The 22,534-nt window shown below is 37.3% G+C and overlaps 2 protein-coding genes across 5 annotated transcripts; one reads left to right on the top strand and one right to left on the bottom strand.

Moving 5' to 3' along the window:
- The first annotated feature begins 208 nt into the window (after window positions 1-208).
- LOC145858594 (uncharacterized) lies at window positions 209-15,053 on the top strand. 4 transcript variants are annotated; one of them, XR_014379049.1, is made up of 6 exons: window positions 213-428; window positions 3,158-3,264; window positions 11,196-11,516; window positions 11,612-11,676; window positions 11,899-11,953; window positions 14,824-15,053. XR_014379049.1 is itself a non-coding variant. In XM_082957112.1 (5 exons), the coding sequence occupies exons 3-4, from the start codon at window positions 11,230-11,232 to the stop codon at window positions 11,658-11,660; spliced, it is 336 nt and encodes a 111-aa protein (XP_082813238.1). In that variant the 5' UTR covers window positions 209-428; window positions 3,161-3,264; window positions 11,196-11,229; the 3' UTR covers window positions 11,661-11,676; window positions 11,899-15,053. The 4 variants fall into 4 exon arrangements, 2 of the variants coding, with proteins under 2 accessions (XP_082813238.1, XP_082813235.1); XR_014379048.1 differs by having other exon boundaries at window positions 14,815-15,053; XM_082957112.1 differs by having other exon boundaries at window positions 209-428; window positions 3,161-3,264; window positions 11,899-15,053.
- A 5,488-nt stretch (window positions 15,054-20,541) lies between these two features.
- Window positions 20,542-21,916, bottom strand: cldn23.1 (claudin 23.1). The gene has a single exon (XM_014188294.3). It carries the CDS (start codon window positions 21,821-21,823, stop codon window positions 21,023-21,025), a length of 801 nt encoding a protein of 266 aa, XP_014043769.1. The 5' UTR covers window positions 21,824-21,916; the 3' UTR covers window positions 20,542-21,022.
- Between the last annotated feature and the right edge of the window lie 618 nt (window positions 21,917-22,534).

Below are 22,534 nucleotides of genomic sequence, written 5' to 3'. Positions count from 1 at the left end.
AGTCACATAGTAAAATGAGCCTATAGCAGAGATGAAATAAGTATATCAATTAAACCTAACATTAGTTTGTCTCTAACTTGTACAGACAACACCCTACATTACCATGCCTCATTAAATAAAGGTTAAGTCAAGTAAATAAAAATCCCCAGGGGGCAGCAGAAACCAGTTTAGGTGATGTGCTCTTCCAGGAAGTCTTAATAATTACTCAGGTGTGAGCACTCAGGATTGGTTGGCAGTCTGGAAGAGAGAAGAGGCCAGACGCCTTTCAACAAGCCATTGCTTGTTTGTATTCGTTAACGTCTTTAATTAGGGTTAGATTTAGCCTAGTTATGGCTGTCTTCTGATCTAGTAGCTTTTTAAAAATATTTTTTTATTGTGCATATTTATTTTGTCAACGACCAAGTGGTCAAGAGCTGGCCCTGAACTCGGTAAGTTTGCGATCTCCTGAGCACATGTATATAATACACGGTCCTGATTTCTCACGTCAACCACAGTTGTTATACGAGTAAAGTCATACAGTATTAAAAAAAACGCTGTGATGGAAACAGGAAGTTTCGGTACAATTTATAAAATGCCGACAGAATTTTCTTGTTCGACATTGTGTGATCTTTTTGTGTTGGTAAAATGAATTATGCGAGAAATGGCGGTGGAAATGCTTTCATATCGAAGTAAACTTGGAGTAACCTGATATGGTGTGTGGTCCTCCCACTACAACTCAGGAAACCATGCAGTTTATTAGGCAACAGATTAAATCAATTGTTATGAATTTAACAGGGTGGTGAAAGTGGATCTTGATGCTCCTTTACAATGAATATCGAGGGTCTTCTGCTGACATGATGATCGATGCTTGACTGCCGTTTGACAAGTAAAAATATTGTCTCTCTTCATAATAATCTCATGTAGACCAGCCAACCCGCACCGCCTACCCATACTGTATCAGCTACCTGTTGGCTAAACTGCATTTTACATTTTTACATTTTAGTCATTTAGCAGACGCTCTTATCCAGAGCGACTTACAGTAGTGAATGCATACATTTCATACATTTTTTTTCCCTGTACTGGCCCCCCGTGGGAATCGAACCCACAACCCTGGCGTTGCAAACACCATGCTCTACCAACTGAGCTACAGGGAAGTAGCTCAGTTGTCAAGCACGTGTCAAGACCAGTGTAGGTACATTGGTTATTTACCGCAACAGTTGGGACAAATCTATCAGTAGAGTTGTAAATGTGATGCAAACATATTCCATTTATGAATTTTTTTATTCGGTAGATAAACTTAAGTGAAACATTACTTTGTGTGCACTACATAATACACAGATTTTTATCAAGTCAGTTTGGAACCACCACTGTTAAGAAAATGTGCATATTTTCTTTGTGGGTTTTATAATGTTTTAATACAAATCTGTCACCTTTTTGGATGGAAACCTAGCAAAAGATGCACATTTTAAATCAGGTTACAGACCAGTTAAGGCCTAGTACTGCGTTCCTGATCACTTCATGAGACCATTGGCGTGCAAAATGACTAATCAGGCTGTAATGCACAATGAATTGGTATACTGTACACAGTCTGAAACCTTGAAGTGCAAAATTGTGTGAATGTTGAATACAATTTCATATCAATTTACTCTACCTGTTGTCTGTGCGGTTTGTCCTTCAGCTGCTGGAAATTTGAGGATTCACAAGAAAGTATTGTTCACCCAATTTTTTTTTTTTTTAGAGCCTTTAAGTATATGTTTCGGTCAGTTTATATTTCCGGTGTGTGTTTTCATTCTGACGCACATGACAAAAACACTTGCGTAATATGTAAACAATAGCCGAAAGTAACCGAACCACATACTGAACATTTCGAATTAGCGGTTTCCTCGCAGTCAGCTGGCAATGCCAAACATACCATCTCTCTAAAAGTCTGGTTAACAATACTATTCTAATTTCAAGCAGCTGAAGGACCAACCCCACAGACAACCGGTGGAGTTTTAAATGAAATGTATTCAACATTCTGGCTTGAAAGGAACATTTACAGGATTTTGCACTCCGATGGTTCAGGATGTATGAAACCAATGAATTGCACTGGTGTAAAGTACTTTAAACTACTACCTAAGTCGTTTTTTTGGGTGTCTGTACTTTACTATTCATATTTTTGACAACTTTTACTTCACTTCATTCCTAAAGAAAATAATGTACTTTTTACTCCATACATTTTTGCTGTCGCCCAAAAGTACTCGTTACATTTTCAGAGTGTACTTATGGCTATATATATATATATATATATATATATATATATAGATATATAGATATATAGATATATAGATATATAGATATATAGATATAGATATATATCCAAATCCAAGATGGTGCTGTTTGCTTATTATAAGGAATTTTAAATAATTTATACTTTTGATACTTAAGTATATTTTTGCAATTACATTTACTTTTGATATTTAAGTATATTTAAAACCAAATACTTTTAGACTTTTACTCAAGTAGTATTTTTCTGGGTGACTTTTACTTGAGTCATTTACTATTAAGAAGGTATCTTTACTCCAGTATGACAACTGGGTGCCTTTACACCACTGCTGAATTGTGTATTACAGCCTGATTAATCAGACAACATAAGACCCTTAGACAGCAATATTAGGTCATGCAACACGCGCAAGTCTCACTCTACACAGTGGCCGAACCAGAGCAGTATCGAGTACCAGTAGAAGGAACTGCCCAGAAACTGATTGACGGTTGAATGTTCTAGATCTGAACTCTACATTTGCACCTAATTTCACATTTTTTTCAGCATAAATTTGCATGAGTTTGTTCCTGTGGCTGCCTTTACACAGGCAGTCTGATAATTTTTTTCTCCACTAATTGTTCTTTTGACCAATCACATCAGATCTTTTTCAGAGCTTATCTGATTTGTCAAAAGACCAATTAGTGAAATAAAGATCAGAATTAGACTGTCTTTACACAGGCAGCCTGTTTTCTCTGCAGCAGTTCAGTGAGTGTGACTGTGTGACTGCCTCCCAACAGGGAGGGGTAGTTGGCTCTAGCTGAGCGGATAGTTCCTGTTTTCAGGTATTCACAGAGCTTGGGTTAGGGCTCGTCTCCTTCCTGTTCCTGATTTATTTTGTTAAAGAAAGTTTTTCTGTCTCTCTGAACACCTCTACAGCAGCAGTTTACATTCAGATGCATATCCCAGATTAAACCAAGGAATCCTCTTTTAAAGAAGCATTCTCTACGCCCTGATTGGTTAGTCTTCTCTACACTCTGATACTAGTAAGTACACCTTTTAGAGATGTGTTGGTATGTAATGTTCTCCACCATTCCTGCCTTGGGTGTTTTCAGTTTCTCACCTGGAGGCATTGTTTAAGGTCTGTGATCCTGTTGAACCTGATTGACTGGATGCTTCCAAGCTGCTCAAGCATAACTAGGCTACATCGGTCTTTGAATCTAGATGTCTGATCAGCCATAGCTACATCTGTTTTATAGTGTTGCTGTCTGCTCTGCTACATATATCTGTATTCATATCTAGCTGTCTGCTCAGCCATAAGCACACATGTCTTCTAGTCTAGCTGTCAGCTCAGCCATAATGAGGATACAGTGTGTTCGAAAAGTATTCAGACCCTTTTTCCACATTTTGTTAAGTTACAGCCTTATTCTAAAATTGAATAAAAAAAAATATCTATCTACACACAATACTCAAATGACAAAGCGACAACGGGTTTTTAGACATTTTATAACACATGGTTTAGATGTTACTATTCATACTGTATGTATTACATTAGAACACATGGTATAGATGTTACTATACATACTGTATGTATTACATTAGAACACATGGTATAGATGCTATAGATGTTACTATACATACTGTATGTATTACATTAGAACACATGGTATAGATGTTACTATACATACTGTATGTATTACATTAGAACACATGGTATAGATGCTATAGATGTTACTATACATACTGTATGTATTACAGAAAACATGGTATAGATGTTACTATACATACTGTATGTATTACAGAACACATGGTATAGATGTTACTATACATACTGTATGTATTACATTAGAACACATGGTATAGATGTTACTATACATACTGTATGTATTACATTAGAACACATGGTATAGATGCTATAGATGTTACTATACATACTGTATGTATTACAGAACACATGGTATAGATGTTACTATACATACTGTATGTATTACAGAACACATGGTATAGATGATATAGATGTTACTATACATACTGTATGTATTACAGAACACATGGTATAGATGCTATAGATGTTACTATACATACTGTATGTATTACATTAGAACACATGGTATAGATGCTATAGATGTTACTATACATACTGTATGTATTACAGAACACATGGTATAGATGCTATAGATGTTACTATACATACTGTATGTATTACATTAGAACACATGGTATAGATGCTATAGATGTTACTATACATACTGTATGTATTACAGAACACATGGTATAGATGTTACTATACATACTGTATGTATTACATTAGAACACATGGTATAGATGCTATAGATGTTAATATACATACTGTATGTATTACAGAACACATGGTATAGATGTTACTATACATACTGTATGTATTACATTAGAACACATGGTATAGATGCTATAGATGTTACTATACATACTGTATGTATTACAGAACACATGGTATAGATGTTACTATACATACTGTATGTATTACATTAGACCACATGGGATAGATGTTACTATACATACTGTATGTATTACATTAGAACACATGGTATAGATGTTACTATACATACTGTATGTATTACGGAACACATGGTATAGATGCTATAGATGTTACTATACATACTGTATGTATTACAGAACACATGGGATAGATGTTACTATACATACTGTATGTATTACGGAACACATGGTATAGATGCTATAGATGTTACTATACATACTGTATGTATTACATTAGAACACATGGTATAGATGTTACTATACATACTGTATGTATTACGGAACACATGGTATAGATGATATAGATGTTACTATACATACTGTATGTATTACAGAACACATGGTATAGATGTTACTATTCATACTGTATGTATTACATTAGAACACATGGCATAGATGTTATAGATGTTACTATACATACTGTATGTATTACATTAGAACACATGGTATAGATGCTATAGATGTTACTATACATACTGTATGTATTACATTAGAACACATGGTATAGATGTTACTATACATACTGTATGTATTACGGAACACATGGTATAGATGCTATAGATGTTACTATACATACTGTATGTATTACAGAACACATGGGATAGATGTTACTATACATACTGTATGTATTACGGAACACATGGTATAGATGCTATAGATGTTACTATACATACTGTATGTATTACATTAGAACACATGGTATAGATGTTACTATACATACTGTATGTATTACGGAACACATGGTATAGATGATATAGATGTTACTATACATACTGTATGTATTACAGAACACATGGTATAGATGTTACTATTCATACTGTATGTATTACATTAGAACACATGGCATAGATGTTATAGATGTTACTATACATACTGTATGTATTACATTAGAACACATGGTATAGATGCTATAGATGTTACTATACATACTGTATGTATTACATTAGAACACATGGTATAGATGTTACTATACATACTGTATGTATTACATTAGAACACATGGGATAGATGTTACTATACATACTGTATGTATTACAGAACACATGGTATAGATGCTATAGATGTTACTATACATACTGTATGTATTACATTAGAACACATGGTATAGATGCTATAGATGTTACTATACATACTGTATGTATTACAGAACACATGGTATAGATGCTATAGATGTTACTATACATACTGTATGTATTACATTAGAACACATGGTATAGATGTTACTATACATACTGTATGTATTACATTAGAACACATGGGATAGATGTTACTATACATACTGTATGTATTACAGAACACATGGTATAGATGCTATAGATGTTACTATACATACTGTATGTATTACATTAGAACACATGGTATAGATGCTATAGATGTTACTATACATACTATATGTATTACATTAGAACACATGGTATAGATGCTATAGATGTTACTATACATACTGTATGTATTACATTAGAACACATGGTATAGATGCTATAGATGTTACTATACATACTATATGTATTACAGAACACATGGTATAGATGTTACTATACATACTGTATGTATTACATTAGAACACATGGTATAGATGCTATAGATGTTACTATACATACTGTATGTATTACAGAAAACATGGTATAGATGTTACTATACATACTGTATGTATTACAGAACACATGGTATAGATGTTACTATACATACTGTATGTATTACATTAGAACACATGGTATAGATGTTACTATACATACTGTATGTATTACATTAGAACACATGGTATAGATGCTATAGATGTTACTATACATACTGTATGTATTACAGAACACATGGTATAGATGCTATAGATGTTACTATACATACTGTATGTATTACATTAGAACACATGGTATAGATGCTATAGATGTTACTATACATACTGTATGTATTACAGAACACATGGTATAGATGCTATAGATGTTACTATACATACTGTATGTATTACATTAGAACACATGGTATAGATGCTATAGATGTTACTATACATACTGTATGTATTACAGAACACATGGTATAGATGTTACTATACATACTGTATGTATTACATTAGAACACATGGTATAGATGCTATAGATGTTACTATACATACTGTATGTATTACAGAACACATGGTATAGATGTTACTATACATACTGTATGTATTACATTAGAACACATGGTATAGATGCTATAGATGTTACTATACATACTGTATGTATTACATTAGAACACATGGTATAGATGTTACTATACATACTGTATGTATTACATTAGAACACATGGGATAGATGTTACTATACATACTATATGTATTACATTAGAACACATGGTATAGATGTTACTATACATACTGTATGTATTACTGAACACATGGTATAGATGCTATAGATGTTACTATACATACTGTATGTATTACAGAACACATGGGATAGATGTTACTATACATACTGTATGTATTACGGAACACATGGTATAGATGCTATAGATGTTACTATACATACTGTATGTATTACATTAGAACACATGGGATAGATGTTACTATACATACTATATGTATTACATTAGAACACATGGTATAGATGTTACTATACATACTGTATGTATTACAGAACACATGGTATATATGCTATAGATGTTACTATACATACTATATGTATTACAGAACACATGGTATAGATGTTACTATACATACTATATGTATTACAGAACACATGGGATAGATGTTACTATACATACTGTATGTATTACGGAACACATGGTATAGATGCTATAGATGTTACTATTCATACTGTATGTATTACATTAGAACACATGGTATAGATGTTACTATACATACTGTATGTATTACAGAACACATGGGATAGATGTTACTATACATACTGTATGTATTACAGAACACATGGTATAGATGCTATAGATGTGACTATACATACTGTATGTATTACAGAACACATGGTATAGATGTTACTATACATACTGTATGTATTACAGAACACATGGTATAGATGATATAGATGTTACTATACATACTATATGTATTACAGAACACATGGTATAGATGTTACTATACATACTATATGTATTACAGAACACATGGTATAGATGTTACTATACATACTGTATGTATTACATTAGAACACATGGTATAGATGTTACTATACATACTGTATGTATTACATTAGAACACATGGTATAGATGTTACTATACATACTGTATGTATTACAGAACACATGGTATAGATGCTATAGATGTTACTACACATACTGTATGTATTGCAGAACACATGGTATAGATGCTATAGATGTTACTATACATACTGTATGTATTACATTAGAACACATGGTATAGATGTTACTATACATACTGTATGTATTACAGAACACATGGTATAGATGCTATAGATGTTACTATACATACTGTATGTATTACATTAGAACACATGGTATAGATGTTACTATACATACTATATGTATTACATTAGAACACATGGGATAGATGTTACTATACATACTGTATGTGTTACGGAACACATGGTATAGATGCTATAGATGTTACTATACATACTATATGTATTACATTAGAACACATGGGATAGATGTTACTATACATACTGTATGTATTACAGAACACATGGTATAGATGCTATAGATGTTACTATTCATACTGTATGTATTACATTAGGACACATGGTATAGATGCTATAGATGTTACTATACATACTGTATGTATTACAGAACACATGGTATAGATGTTACTATTCATACTGTATGTATTACATTAGACCACATGGTATAGATGTTACTATTCATACTGTATGTATTACATTAGAACACATGGTATAGATGCTATAGATGTTACTATACATACTGTATGTATTACATTAGAACACATGCTATAGATGTTACTATACATACTGTATGTATTACATTAGAACACATGGTATAGATGGTATAGATGTTACTATACATACTGTATGTATTACATTAGAACACATGGTATAGATGCTATAGATGTTACTATACATACTGTATGTATTACAGAACACATGTTATAGATGGTATAGATGTTACTACACATACTGTATGTATTACAGAACACATGGTATAGATGCTATAGATGTTACTATACATACTGTATGTATTACATTAGAACACATGGTATAGATGATATAGATGTTACTATACATACTATATGTATTACAGAACACATGGTATAGATGTTACTATACATACTGTATGTATTACGGAACACATGGTATAGATGCTATAGATGTTACTATACATACTATATGTATTACATTAGAACACATGGGATAGATGTTACTATACATACTGTATGTATTACAGAACACATGGTATAGATGCTATAGATGTTACTATACATACTGTATGTATTACATTAGAACACATGGTATAGATGATATAGATGTTACTATACATACTGTATGTGTTACATTAGAACACATGGTATAGATGCTATAGATGTTACTATACATACTATATGTATTACAGAACACATGGTATAGATGTTACTATACATACTGTATGTATTACAGAACACATGGTATAGATGTTACTATACATACTGTATGTATTACAGAACACATGGTATAGATGTTACTATACATACTATATGTATTACAGAACACATGGTATAGATGCTATAGATGTTACTATACATACTGTATGTGTTACATTAGAACACATGGTATAGATGCTATAGATGTTACTATACATACTATATGTATTACAGAACACATGGTATAGATGTTACTATACATACTGTATGTATTACATTAGAACACATGGTATAGATGCTATAGATGTTACTATACATACTATATGTATTACAGAACACATGGTATAGATGTTACTATACATACTGTATGTATTACATTAGAACACATGGTATAGATGTTACTATACATACTGTATGTATTACATTAGAACACATGGTATAGATGCTATAGATGTTACTATACATACTGTATGTATTACAGAACACATGGTATAGATGTTACTATTCATACTGTATGTATTACATTAGAACACATGGCATAGATGCTATAGATGTTACTATACATACTGTATGTATTACATTAGAACACATGGTATAGATGTTACTATACATACTGTATGTATTACAGAACACATGGTATAGATGCTATAGATGTTACTATACATACTGTATGTATTACATTAGAACACATGGTATAGATGCTATAGATGTTACTATACATACTGTATGTATTACAGAACACATGGTATAGATGCTATAGATGTTACTATACATACTGTATGTATTACAGAACACATGGTATAGATGCTATAGATGTTACTATACATACTTTATGTATTACATTAGAACACATGGTATAGATGTTACTACACATACTGTATGTATTACAGAACACATGTTATAGATTGTATAGATGTTACTACACATACTGTATGTATTACAGAACACATGGTATAGATGTTACTATACATACTGTATGTATTACAGAACACATGGTATAGATGTTACTATACATACTGTATGTATTACATTAGAACACATGGTATAGATGCTATAGATGTATAGTAACATACTGTATGTATTACAGAACACATGGTATAGATGCTATAGATGTTACTATACATACTGTATGTATTGCAGAACACATGGTATAGATGCTATAGATGTTACTATACATACTGTATGTATTACATTAGAACACATGGTATAGATGTTACTATACATACTGTATGTATTACAGAACACATGGTATAGATGCTATAGATGTTACTATACATACTGTATGTATTACATTAGAACACATGGTATAGATGCTATAGATGTTACTATACATACTGTATGTATTACATTAGAACACATGGTATAGATGCTATAGATGTATAGTAACATACTGTATGTATTACAGAACACATGGTATAGATGCTATAGATGTTACTACACATACTGTATGTATTACATTAGAACACATGGTATAGATGCTATAGATGTTACTATACATACTGTATGTATTACAGAACACATGGTATAGATGTTACTATACATACTGTATGTATTACAGAACACATGGTATAGATGTTACTATACATACTGTATGTATTACAGAACACATGGTATAGATGCTATAGATGTTACTATACATACTGTATGTATTACATTAGAACACATGGTATAGGGGCGGCAGCGTAGCCTAGTGGTTAGACTTCAAACCTTCAAAACTTCAACTTCAAATCCCCGAGCTGACAAGGTACAAATCTGTCGCCCCCTGAACCATGACAGTTAACCCACTGTTCCAAGGCCGTCATTGAAAATAAGAATTTGTTCTTAACTGACTTTCCTAGTTAAATAAAGCTAAAATAAAAAATAAATAGATGGTACTGTATGTATTACATTAGAACACATATTACTGTATGTTAAGGCTTTAGATCTTTGCTCCATCCTCAGCTACCCTGTTGTGATCTGAGGCTCAGCCGACGTCATGGCTATCTCTCCCACCGTAACCCTCCACCTGGACGATGGTGTGGTGCGTGGTCTGGACCTCCAGACCTGTGCTGCCCAGCTGTGTAAAGGACATGGTCACTGTGTGGCTCAGGGACAGGCCACCACCTGTGAGTGTATCCTGGGGTACAGAGGAGAGTTCTGCCATGAGAGTGTCAATGAGGCAATCAGTGTTCCGCTCACCCTGGGGGTATTGGCCTTTATCGTTGGCATCCTCCTCCTCTCCTTCCTCATTGCTTTCGTCAGGCAGAGGTTCAAGGTCAAAAGGTGGTAACTATAGAATTATTATCATCATAATTAAATATAAATACAGCCAACTGAACATACTTGGAACACTTGTGCTAATGTTTGTGTCGTTATAGGAAAGCTGCAGCCAAGGATTCTCGTGGTTTAGAGAGAGACGTTCTGTAGCACCACCATACTCAAGGTAGGACATTCAACCACATTCTCACACAATAATTAGCAATAACTGAACTATAACTCATGCCACAAACATGAATTTCATGTTAAGAAAAAAACTGGTACGATGTTATTTACACTAGTTAAAACAATTTGTATAAATGTTTAAAGTTTATGAAGTGTTTGACATGTCTAGTGAATTGAATATCTGTTCTGTGATTTTAATGACGTTGTCACACTCTTCTTGTAGGTTTGGTTGACGGTCCAACATCGGAGCACATCCCCTTCGTCAGGCTTTATCCCCGGTACAAACAATTATATACTGTAGTACTATTTATATTAACTATATACTGTAGTATTCTTCATATGAACTACATACACTAGTGTTTACTATACCATAGGACTTCTTATATAAACAACTATGCTGTGGTACTAATAGAAATCCATATATGGTAGTACTACTCGTATAAAGTAAGGACTGTTTTTTTTGGCTATAGCTGTGTTCGAATACTAACAAACTGTATACTACATACTTAAGTGTATATTACATACTATATACTGTTTGTTGATTTTAGTATATCTGTAAATGACCGGTATCCTTTCAGTTGATTGTACTAGCGCTTCGCCTGTCTTTCGGTAGTTGATGCTGTTGCTATGCAACTTCTTGTTAGCATAGCTAACATATTACTAGCTAGACATTTTACGACTTCATTGAGAACCCACAAAGACTATACCACTTAGCTAAGCAAAGAATAATCAAGTCAATAAATGTTGGATAGTTAGTATATAGTTAATATTTCAGTTTGATGTATTAGTAGCTTGCTAACATACGGTAACCTACAAGCAACTGCTGTAATGATATGCTATGCAGTTCGTAAGGCTAGCATTGCTAACAAACTGTCACCGAACATAACGTGTAACGTGACTTATTTGAAAAGTCGTTACTCCAGAGTGGCGCAGCGGTCTAAGGCACTGCATCTCAGTGCTAAAGGTGTCACTACAGACCCTGGTTCGATTCCAGGCTGTATCACAACCGACTGTGATTAGGAGTCCCATAGGGCGGCGCACAATTGGCCCAGCGTTGTCCGGGTTAGAGTTTGGCCGGGGTAGGCCGTCATTGTAAATAAGAATTTATTCTCAACTGACTTGCCTAGTTAAACCCAAAAATGAAAGGCTACGTCAAAATTACATTTCTCAACATGTCATTTTTTGTAGGATCCTTTCCTTCCATTTGATCCTGGCCTGACTGGCTTACCTCCTTTAGAGCCTGGCCTGACTGGCTTACCTCCTTTAGAGCCTGGCCTGACCTGCTTACCTCCTTTAGAGCCTGGCCTGACTGGCTTACCTCCTTTAGAGCCTGGCCTGACTGGCTTACCTCCTTTAGAGCCTGGCCTGACCTGCTTACCTCCTTTAGAGCCTGGCCTGACTGGCTTACCTCCTTTAGAGCCTGGCCTGACTGGCTTACCTCCTTTAGAGCCTGGCCTGACTGGCTTACCTCCTTTAGAGCCTGGCCTGACTGGCTTACCTCCTTTAGAGCCTGGCCTGACTGGCTTACCTCCTTTAGAGCCTGGCCTGACTGGCTTACCTCCTTTAGAGCCTGGCCTGACTGGCTTACCTCCTTTAGAGCCTGGCCTGACTGGCTTACCTCCTTTAGAGCCTGGCCTGACTGGCTTACCTCCTTTAGAGCCTGGCCTGACTGGCTTACCTCCTTTAGAGCCTGGCCTGACTGGCTTACCTCCTTTAGAGCCTGGCCTGACCTGCTTACCTCCTTTAGAGCCTGGCCTGACCTGCTTACCTCCTTTAGAGCCTGGCCTGACTGGCTTACCTCCTTTAGAGCCTGGCCTGACTGGCTTACCTCCTTTAGAGCCTGGCCTGACTGGCTTACCTCCTTCAGAGCCTGGCCTGACTGGCTTACCTCCTTTAGAGCCTGGCCTGACCTGCTTACCTCCTTTAGAGCCTGGCCTGACTGGCTTACCTCCTTTAGAGCCTGGCCTGACTGGCTTACCTCCTTTAGAGCCTGGCCTGACTGGCTTACCTCCTTTAGAGCCTGGCCTGACTGGCTTACCTCCTTTAGAGCCTGGCCTGACTGGCTTACCTCCTTTAGAGCCTGGCCTGACTGGCTTACCTCCTTTAGAGCCTGGCCTGACTGGCTTACCTCCTTTAGAGCCTGGCCTGACTGGTAGTGTTATCTGACTCAGGACAAGTGATTGAAAGGCACACTTAAGGAGTGGAGACATTTAACACGTTTTCTCCAAAACATGACAGGAATTTCAATGCTGGTAAACCAGTCAGTCCAACAGTGTTTTTCATTGGCAACAGAAAGCATCCGCTGGGGATTGAGGTTTGAAAATAAACACTGTTCTATACAGGCTGCAGTGTTCTTCAAAACAGGTTTTGTCTTGCATATTTATGATTGCATGACTATCCCTATTGTGCTGCTGAGTGCCTTAGATCAAAGTGAAGTTTACTGTCCAACATCAGAGCTTGTCCTTTTCATTGGCTCATCCCTGGTACATGTATAAATAACTATATACTGTAGTACTATTCATATAAACTACATGTGCTAGTACTACTAGTGTTAACTACTATTCCATAGGACTAATTATATAAACAACTATGCTGTGGTACTAATATAAATCCATATATGGTGGGACTACACAAATAAAGGATTGGTTTTTTTTGGTTACGTCTTTATACTGACTAACTTTATACTTTTTATTCTTGGAAACCAAAGCCTCGACGAGCAGCAGCTTTTCTCACACTGATCCTGGCCTGTCTGGTTTATATGGTGATGCATGCTGTTATAACTGATTAGTGTGGTGATGCATTCCGTTGCCTGACTGGGTTGTGTTGCCTGACTGGGTTGTGTTGCCTGACTGGGTTGTGTTGCCTGATTGGTTTGTTGTGGTTGTGTTGCTTGTGGTTTGTTTGACTGATTTTGTGTTGCCTGACTTAGTGTTATCTCTGACTCATGAGTGACTAATAGGCACACCTAAGCAATGGCAACATTCAGTTGCTCCAAAACATGACAGGAATTCCAACGGAGCTTTTCATTGGCTACAAAGGTTTGAAAATATACACTGTATACAAGTCTGGTCCCCTCGCTGATATCATTTTCTCTTGTAACTGTAAACTCTAAAGTGAGTTTTTATGTCTTAATTTCAAGCTGCTCCAGTCTCTCCCTCAGGAGGTTGGTGAGAACATAATGGAAGCCTGTACAGTCATGGATCTTCGGATCACACAACCGCCTTGTTAATTCCATAAAATGCTTTTATTTTCTTGAATAAATATTGTAGACGCATATTTTATCCATTGTATTTTTTTAAGCTTTGTTCTTGCATCTGCATTTTGTATATGCTTAAACCTGGGCAAATTCACATTAAAACACTGTTTACTTCTGTGTGATCAATGTCTCCTAGTGGTATCCTTTTAAACGGATTGTTTATCACATTTGTTGAACCCATCACACTTTGTAGAACTAACCTGTAGATCACTAGGCCTAGTTTTGACCTGTTTATGACATCCATGCACTGGGCCAACAAAGAAACGTGTTGGCATTACTAGAGTAGAAAGCAGGGTTTGGAACCAAAATTATTTTATAATCGTTTCGTCCCACTCTTCTGACCAACAAAATAAAGTTCTGAACTATTTTGAAGTAACAAAAAATGTATCAGTGTATATTGTTCCTTTTTATAACCTGTCAAATCAAAAAAAAATGTAAACATTGAACTTATTAAATGACTAAACCAATCAGTGCGGATAGAGCAGTTAAGCTAGTTTATATGTGTGATGGACAGACAAGTGTACCAGAAGGGCACCAGCATTAAAACAAGTATTACCTTTTTGTAGTTAATAAATCCAACATGAAATGTGATAACTAGGTCTATAGTATCCTTAACTAGCACTTAAAGTGAATCCATTCTCTTCTAGCTAATTAAATATGTATCTCCATATCTTCTGAATCAAGCTTGTACTGTAAAAAGTGGTGTAAAGCCCCGCCTTATCTCAACTCACTGGTCACCATAGCAGCACCCACCTGTAGCACGCGCTCCACCAGGTATATTTTATATCAGTGCCATCCGTTTTGTTACCAAAGCGCCTTATACCACCCACCACTGCGACCTGTATGCTCTAGTCGGCTGGCCCTCGCTACATATTCGTCGCCAGACCCACTGGCTCCAGGTCATCTATAGGTCTATGCTAGGTCAAGCGCCGCCTTATCTCAGCTCACTGGTCACGATAACAACACCCACCCGTAGCACGTGCTCCAGCAGGTATATTTCACTGGTCATCCCCAAAGCCAACTCCTCCTTTGGCCGCCTTTCCTTCCAGTTCTCTGCTAAATAGCACACCCAACTACCTCATCCCCATATTATTACTTGCTCTTTTGCACCCCAGTATCTCTACTTGCAAATTAATCTTCTGCACATCTATCACTCCAGTGTTTAATTGCTAAATTGTAATTATTTTGCCACTATGGCCTATTTATTGCCTTAACTCCCCAGTCTTACTACATTTGCACACACTGTATATCGATTTTTCTATTGTGTTATTGACTACATTTGTTAATCCCATGTGTAACTCTGTCGTTTGTGTCGTACTGCTTTGCTTTATCTTGGCCAGGTCGCAGTTGTAAATGAGAACTTGTTCTCAACTGGCCTACCTGGTTAAATAAAGGTGAAATAAATCAAAAAAAGTGTGTACTGTCAGTACAGTAGCCTCTGCTTTAGAAGGGTTAGGGGCAGGTAGCCTAAACATGCTCACACTCAAAGATGTTCAGGCAGACACTGGAATACGCTTGAGTGACAGAGTGAGGGCTTTGCATAGGAGCTTTGTTTTTCTTTTTGCGGGATTAGAAACAAATGCCTGGAATGTAAAATAACGTTATTAACTGGTTCTCTTGCTTATAAAATAACGGTTCTGTTCCAGAATAGTATGGATCACTTTCTTTCCCGGTTCCGTTTCTTGAAAAAGTATTTTACGGTTTTCGGTTCTGTTCCCTGAACCGGTTACAACCCCTGGTAGAAAGTATCACATTTTCTATTTACAAAAGCACTAAACATGTCATCTGTCAACGTTTAATCAAGAACAGTGGTAGCAGATGTTAGGGTGACAAATCAATCATGTCCCACATTTTGTCCTGCAACCAAACAATCATGTCCCACATTTTATTAACAAATTAAAACATCACTAATTTACAAAAAAAGGTACATTTGTCACATATATTAGACCTAATATAATTTGAGACATTCCAACCTGTCACGTTGCACTTATAACAAGATAAGGATGTGGTGCTGGTGATGTTAAGCACCCCAAAATATGAGTGTGTGGCTACACTGTCCTGCAAAATCTGAGATGTGTTCACCCTAGTGGATGTCTGGCAACTAATTCAATGGGACACCTGTGACTTCTGTTTCACTCTTCTGTCTTGTAGGTTCACCTCAGTCTGTAGAGTCAAACTACTGTCGTCAAACTGTTAATTCAACACGTCAACCCTCAGTAGGAATGAACAGAATATATTAAACAGAAAAACACTACTATAAAAAGTTTATTTAATAAAACCCCTTGTATCCTACAGTAAGATAACATGTAGGCCTAACAGCCCTAAATAAAATCACTTGCAGTAGGATCATAACATCTAGGCCTAGCAGTAGGATAACTTGCAGTAGGATCATAACATCTAGGCCTAGCAGTAGGATAACTTCTAGGCCAAACAGCCCTTAATGAAATTATTTCCAGTAGGAAGTAACATGTAGTCTGAGCAGCCTACCCTCCTGGAATAGAATGTAAAGTGCATTTAGACAATGATTTGAGCACACAGATCCTGACCCATCCAATATTTAAGGGTGTGTATCTGTGTATATGGTATTCAGACCCCTTGACTTAACACATTCTGTTACATTAGTCTTATTATAAAATTGATAAAATAAAGGCAATTCCTCAGAAATCCCCACACAATATACCATAATGACAAAGCGAAAACAGGTTCTTAGAATTTTTCTAGTATTCCGACCCTTTTCTATGAGACTCGAAATTGAGCATCCTGTTTCCATTGATAATCCTTTAAATGTTTCTCAATCAAATCAAATTTTATTTCTTAATGCGAGTGTAGCGAAATGCTTGTGCTTCTAGTTCCGACCACGCAGTAATATCTAACAAGTAATCTAACCTAACAATTTCACAACTACCTTATTCGCACAAGTGTAAAGGAATGAATAAGAATATGTACATAAAAATGAATGAGCGATGGCCAAACGGCATAGGCAAGATGCAGTAGATGGTATAGACTAGAGGTCGACCGATTATGATTTTTCAACGCCGATACCGATTATTGGAGGACCCAAAAAAACGATACCGATTAATCAGCCTATTTATTTTATTTTATTTTTTGTAATGACAATTACAACAATAACTTAATATAATACATAAATACTATCAATTTAGCCTCAAATAAATAATGAAACATTTTCAATTTGGTTTAAATAATGCAAAAACAAAGTGTTGGAGAAGAAAGTAAAAGTGCAATATGTGCCATGTAAAAAAGCTAACGTTTAAGTTCCTTGCTCAGAACATGAGAACATATGAAAGCTGGTGGTTCCTTTTAACATGAGTCTTCAATATTCCCAGGTAAGAAGTTTTAGGTTGTAGTTATTATAGGAATTATAGGACTATTTCCCTCTATACGATTTGTATTTCATATACCTTTGACTATTGGATGTTCTTATAGGCACTTTAGTATTGCCAGTGTAACAGTATAGCTTCCGTCCCTCTCCTCGCTCCTACCTGGGCTCGAACCAGGAACACATCGACAACAGCCACCCTCGAAGCAACGTTACCCATGTAGAGCAAGGGGAACAACCACTCCCAAGTGTCAGAGCGAGTGATGTTTGAAACGCTATTAGCGCGCACCCACTAACTAGCTAGCCATTTCACGTCGGTTACACCAGCCTAATCTCGGGTTGATAGGCTTGAAGTCATAAACAGCGCAATGCTTGAAGAATTGTGTAAAGCTGCTGGCAAACGCACGAAGGTGCTGTTTGAATGAAAGCTAACGAGCCTGCTACTGCCTACCATCGCTCAGTCAGACTGCTCTATGAAATATCAAATCATAGACTTAATTATAACATAATAACACACAGAAATACTAGCCTTTGGTCATTAATATGGTCGAATCCGGAAACTATCATTTAGAAAACGAAATGTTTATTTCAGTGAAATACAGAACCGTTCCGTATTTTATCTAACGGGTGGCATCCCTAAGTCTAAATATTGCTGTTACATTGCACAACCTTCAATGTTTTGTCATTATGTACAATTCTGGCAAATTAATTACGGCCTTTGTTAGGAATAAATGGACTTCACACAGTTCGCAATGAGCCAGGCGGCCCGAACTGCTGTATATACCCGGACTGCTTGCACGGAACGCAAGAGAAGTGACACAAATTCATGTTAGGCAATATTAACTAAATATGGAGGTTTAAAAGTATATACTTGTGTATTGATTTTAAAGAAAGGCATTGATGTTTATGGTACATTGGTGCAACGACTGTGCTTTTTTCGCAAATGCACTTGATTAATCATCACCCATTTGTCGAAGTAGGCTGTGATTCAATGAGAAATTAACAGGCACCACATTGATTATATGCAACGCAGGACACGTTAGTGTTATTTTTTATAAGATAAGTTTAATGCTAGCTAGCAACTTACCTTGGCTTCTTGCTGCCCTCGTGTAACAGGAAGTCAGCCTGCCATGCAGGCTCCTCGTGGAGTGCAATGTAAGGCAGGTGGTTAGAGCGTTGGACTAGTAACCAGGATGGTTGCAAAAACGAATCCCCAAGGTGACAAGGTAAAAATCTGTTGTTCTGCCCCTGAACAAGGCAGTTAACCCCCGTTCCTAGGCCGTCATTGAAAATAAGAATGTGTTCTTAATCTGACTTGCCTAGTTAAATAAAGGTTTAAAAAAAACAACATTTCTGCAGCATTGAAGGTTCCCAAGAACAGTGGCCTCATTCTTAAATGGAATAAGTTTGGAACCATCAACACTCTTCCTAGAGCTGGCCGCCCATCAAATACTGAGCAATCGGGGGAGAAGGGACTTTGTCAGGGAGGTGACCAGAACCTGATGGTCACTCTGACAGAGCTCTGGAGTTCCTCTGTGGAGATGGGAGAACCTTCCAGAAGGACAACCATCTCTGCAGCATGCCACCAATCAGGCCTTTATGGTTCAGGGGCTGGACGGAAGCCCCTCCTCAGTAAAAGGAATGTGACAGCCCACTTGGAGTTTGCCAAAAGGCACCTAAAGGACTCTCAGACCATGAGAAACAAGATTCTCTGGTCTGATTAAACCAAGATTCAAATCTTTTGCCTGAATGCCAAGCGTCACGTTGGGAGGAAACCTGGCACCATCCCTACGGTGAAGCATGGTAGTGGTATTATCATGCTGTGGAGATGTTTTTCAGCGGCAGGGACTGGGAGACTAGTCAGGATTGAGGGAAAAATTAACGGAGCAAAGTACAGAGATCCTTGATGAAAACCTGCTCCAGAGCGCTCAGGACCTCAGACTGGGGTGAAGGTTCACCTTCCAACAGGACAACGACCCTAAGCACACAGCCAAGACAACACAGGAGTGGCTTCGGGACAAGTCTCTGAATGTCCTTGAGTGGCCCAGCCAGAACCCGGACTTGAACCCGATGGAACATCTCTGGAGAGACCTGAAAATAGCTGTGCAGCAACGCTCCCCATCCAACCTGACAGAACTTGAGAGGATCTGCAGAGAAAAATGGGATAAACTCCCCAAATACAGGTGTACCAAGCTTGTAGCATTATACCCAAGACTCGAGGCTGTAATTGTTGCCAAAGGTGCTTCAACAAAGAACTGAGTCAAGGGTCTGAATACTTATGTAAATGTAATATTTATTTTTTTATAAATTAGCAAACATTTCTAAAAGCCTGTTTTTGCATTGTCATTACGGGGTAGTGTGTAGATTTGATGAAAAAAATAACAATTTAATCAATTTTATAATAAGGTTGTAACCTAACAAAATGTAGAAAAAGTCAAGGGGTCTGAATACTTTCTGAAGGCACTGTATTCCATGTTCTATGGAGCTGGCATTGTCATTTGTAAATACCGTTACATCTTCAAATACAAACACGCCATAGGCCACATCATAGGCATATTCCCAAACGTGTGAAATCATTTATTTCTATCATATTCACCCAAACAACAAGATTAGGTCTAGTTTTATGGTTAAAACGACATGCCTACATGTAGAGGTAAATGTCCTTCTTTGGTCGATATGTAACGTTGCTGTGTTGTGCTATTGAATACATGTCACACGTATCAATGGCAACTGACCCTCTTCACCATAATGTCCTCACAGATCAACGTCATAAGCAGGTCGTCTTCCTCCGTACGAGGTGCTCTTTGCCCGGGGGAAGTCCGCGTCGTCTTCCATGGAGTCTTTAGAGTAGGGAACGCTGCTAGCGCTACTCCGGGTTCGGGCTATGCTCGGCACCTCGATGCGGCGCGGTGGGGCTTTGGTGTTTCTGAAGTGTGCTGTGGTCTCCGAGACTCGCGTCTCTCCGCGGTTCTTACCGCCACAGCAACGACATATCCCAATGAACATGACCAAGCCGCCCAGTAGCTCGAAGATGCCCCCGATGTATCCCAAAATAATACAGTAGCCGACGCGAATGTCGGTGCTGGATGCGGCCATGTCCTTGAGGATGTGAGTGTACCATGCAATAGGAATGATCGTCAAGACTCCAGACAGAAAGATGAGCATTCCCCCCAGCCCGGCTACTGTCCAGTTCGGGCGGTCTTTCCAGCACCTTACCCCGGGTGTTGCCGTGGCCAGCCCGATCAGAGTCAATATCAGAGACGCTACCATCAAGCCCTGGGCGACCTCTATAATCTGGTTGCTGAAGTAGGCGTCGTCCTTTTGGTTACATTGGTTTACTCGGGATGAGTCGGACACCTTGCATATGTCCCAGATGCCTTGTTGTAGGTACGTATCAACCGGCAGTGAGGCGATAGTGTTGATGGTTCTCCAGTTGGGAGCCACTGTCGCTGTGAGGTTTAGGATCCAGCCGCAAGGGGCAAGGACCATTCCGAAGATAAAAATGCCCGGGGTGCGCATCGAAGTGCGGATCCACTGCTCCGCTTGGCTCGGCATGGCTTCTGGACTGCTGTTACTAACTTAAGGTGATACAGCAGCACTAGTCAGTGTAAGTAAACTAACGTTGACAGTCTGGAGTGTTGTCTTAAAAACTTGTCCGACTGAAACTGAGGGGGTGGTACGGTGATAACAAGTTGGGTGTGGTTTCACTTTGAAAGAGCACCTGTTGCGTCTGCCTTGGACAGTTTCTAATCTCGTCCAATTTGATATAGGCTATTATACGACTAATTTAATATTTTTATCTAAATGTTGGGCTTCACTATGCTGTATGCTATATCTGCCTAGTTAATGATATTTGAAAATACACGTACATTATATTAAACAAATATATATTACCGCCTTTTCATTTTCGTGTCAATCTCCTTATGTTATAACATATCGGCAGTTTAGCCTAATAAGAAAGGAACCAATCACGATGATGCATTTAACTGACTGTGAGTAATATCAATACGTTTTATGTTATGGCTTCCTCGAAGCTCACAGCCTGACTGGGAATGTGGTCATCAGAAGAATTCAACTGAGAATGTTCTGGAATGTGGCTCAACAGGAACTGGCCTGTCGTGGTGGTGATGACGATGAAACAGTCAATTGATGCAGGGAGAATTAAACGTTTGGTCCTACACTCTAAAAATATTACAATTAATTATTAGTGTTTTATACAGTATAGTACACCTGTCTGCATGGGCAGATTGGGCTGGACCATCTTTT

The sequence above is a fragment of the Salmo salar genome, chromosome 01, assembly GCF_965601325.2.
Source record: "Salmo salar chromosome 01, fSalSal1, whole genome shotgun sequence".
Lineage (NCBI taxonomy): Eukaryota > Metazoa > Chordata > Actinopteri > Salmoniformes > Salmonidae > Salmo > Salmo salar.
This window is presented reverse-complemented; position numbering and strand designations above follow the sequence as displayed.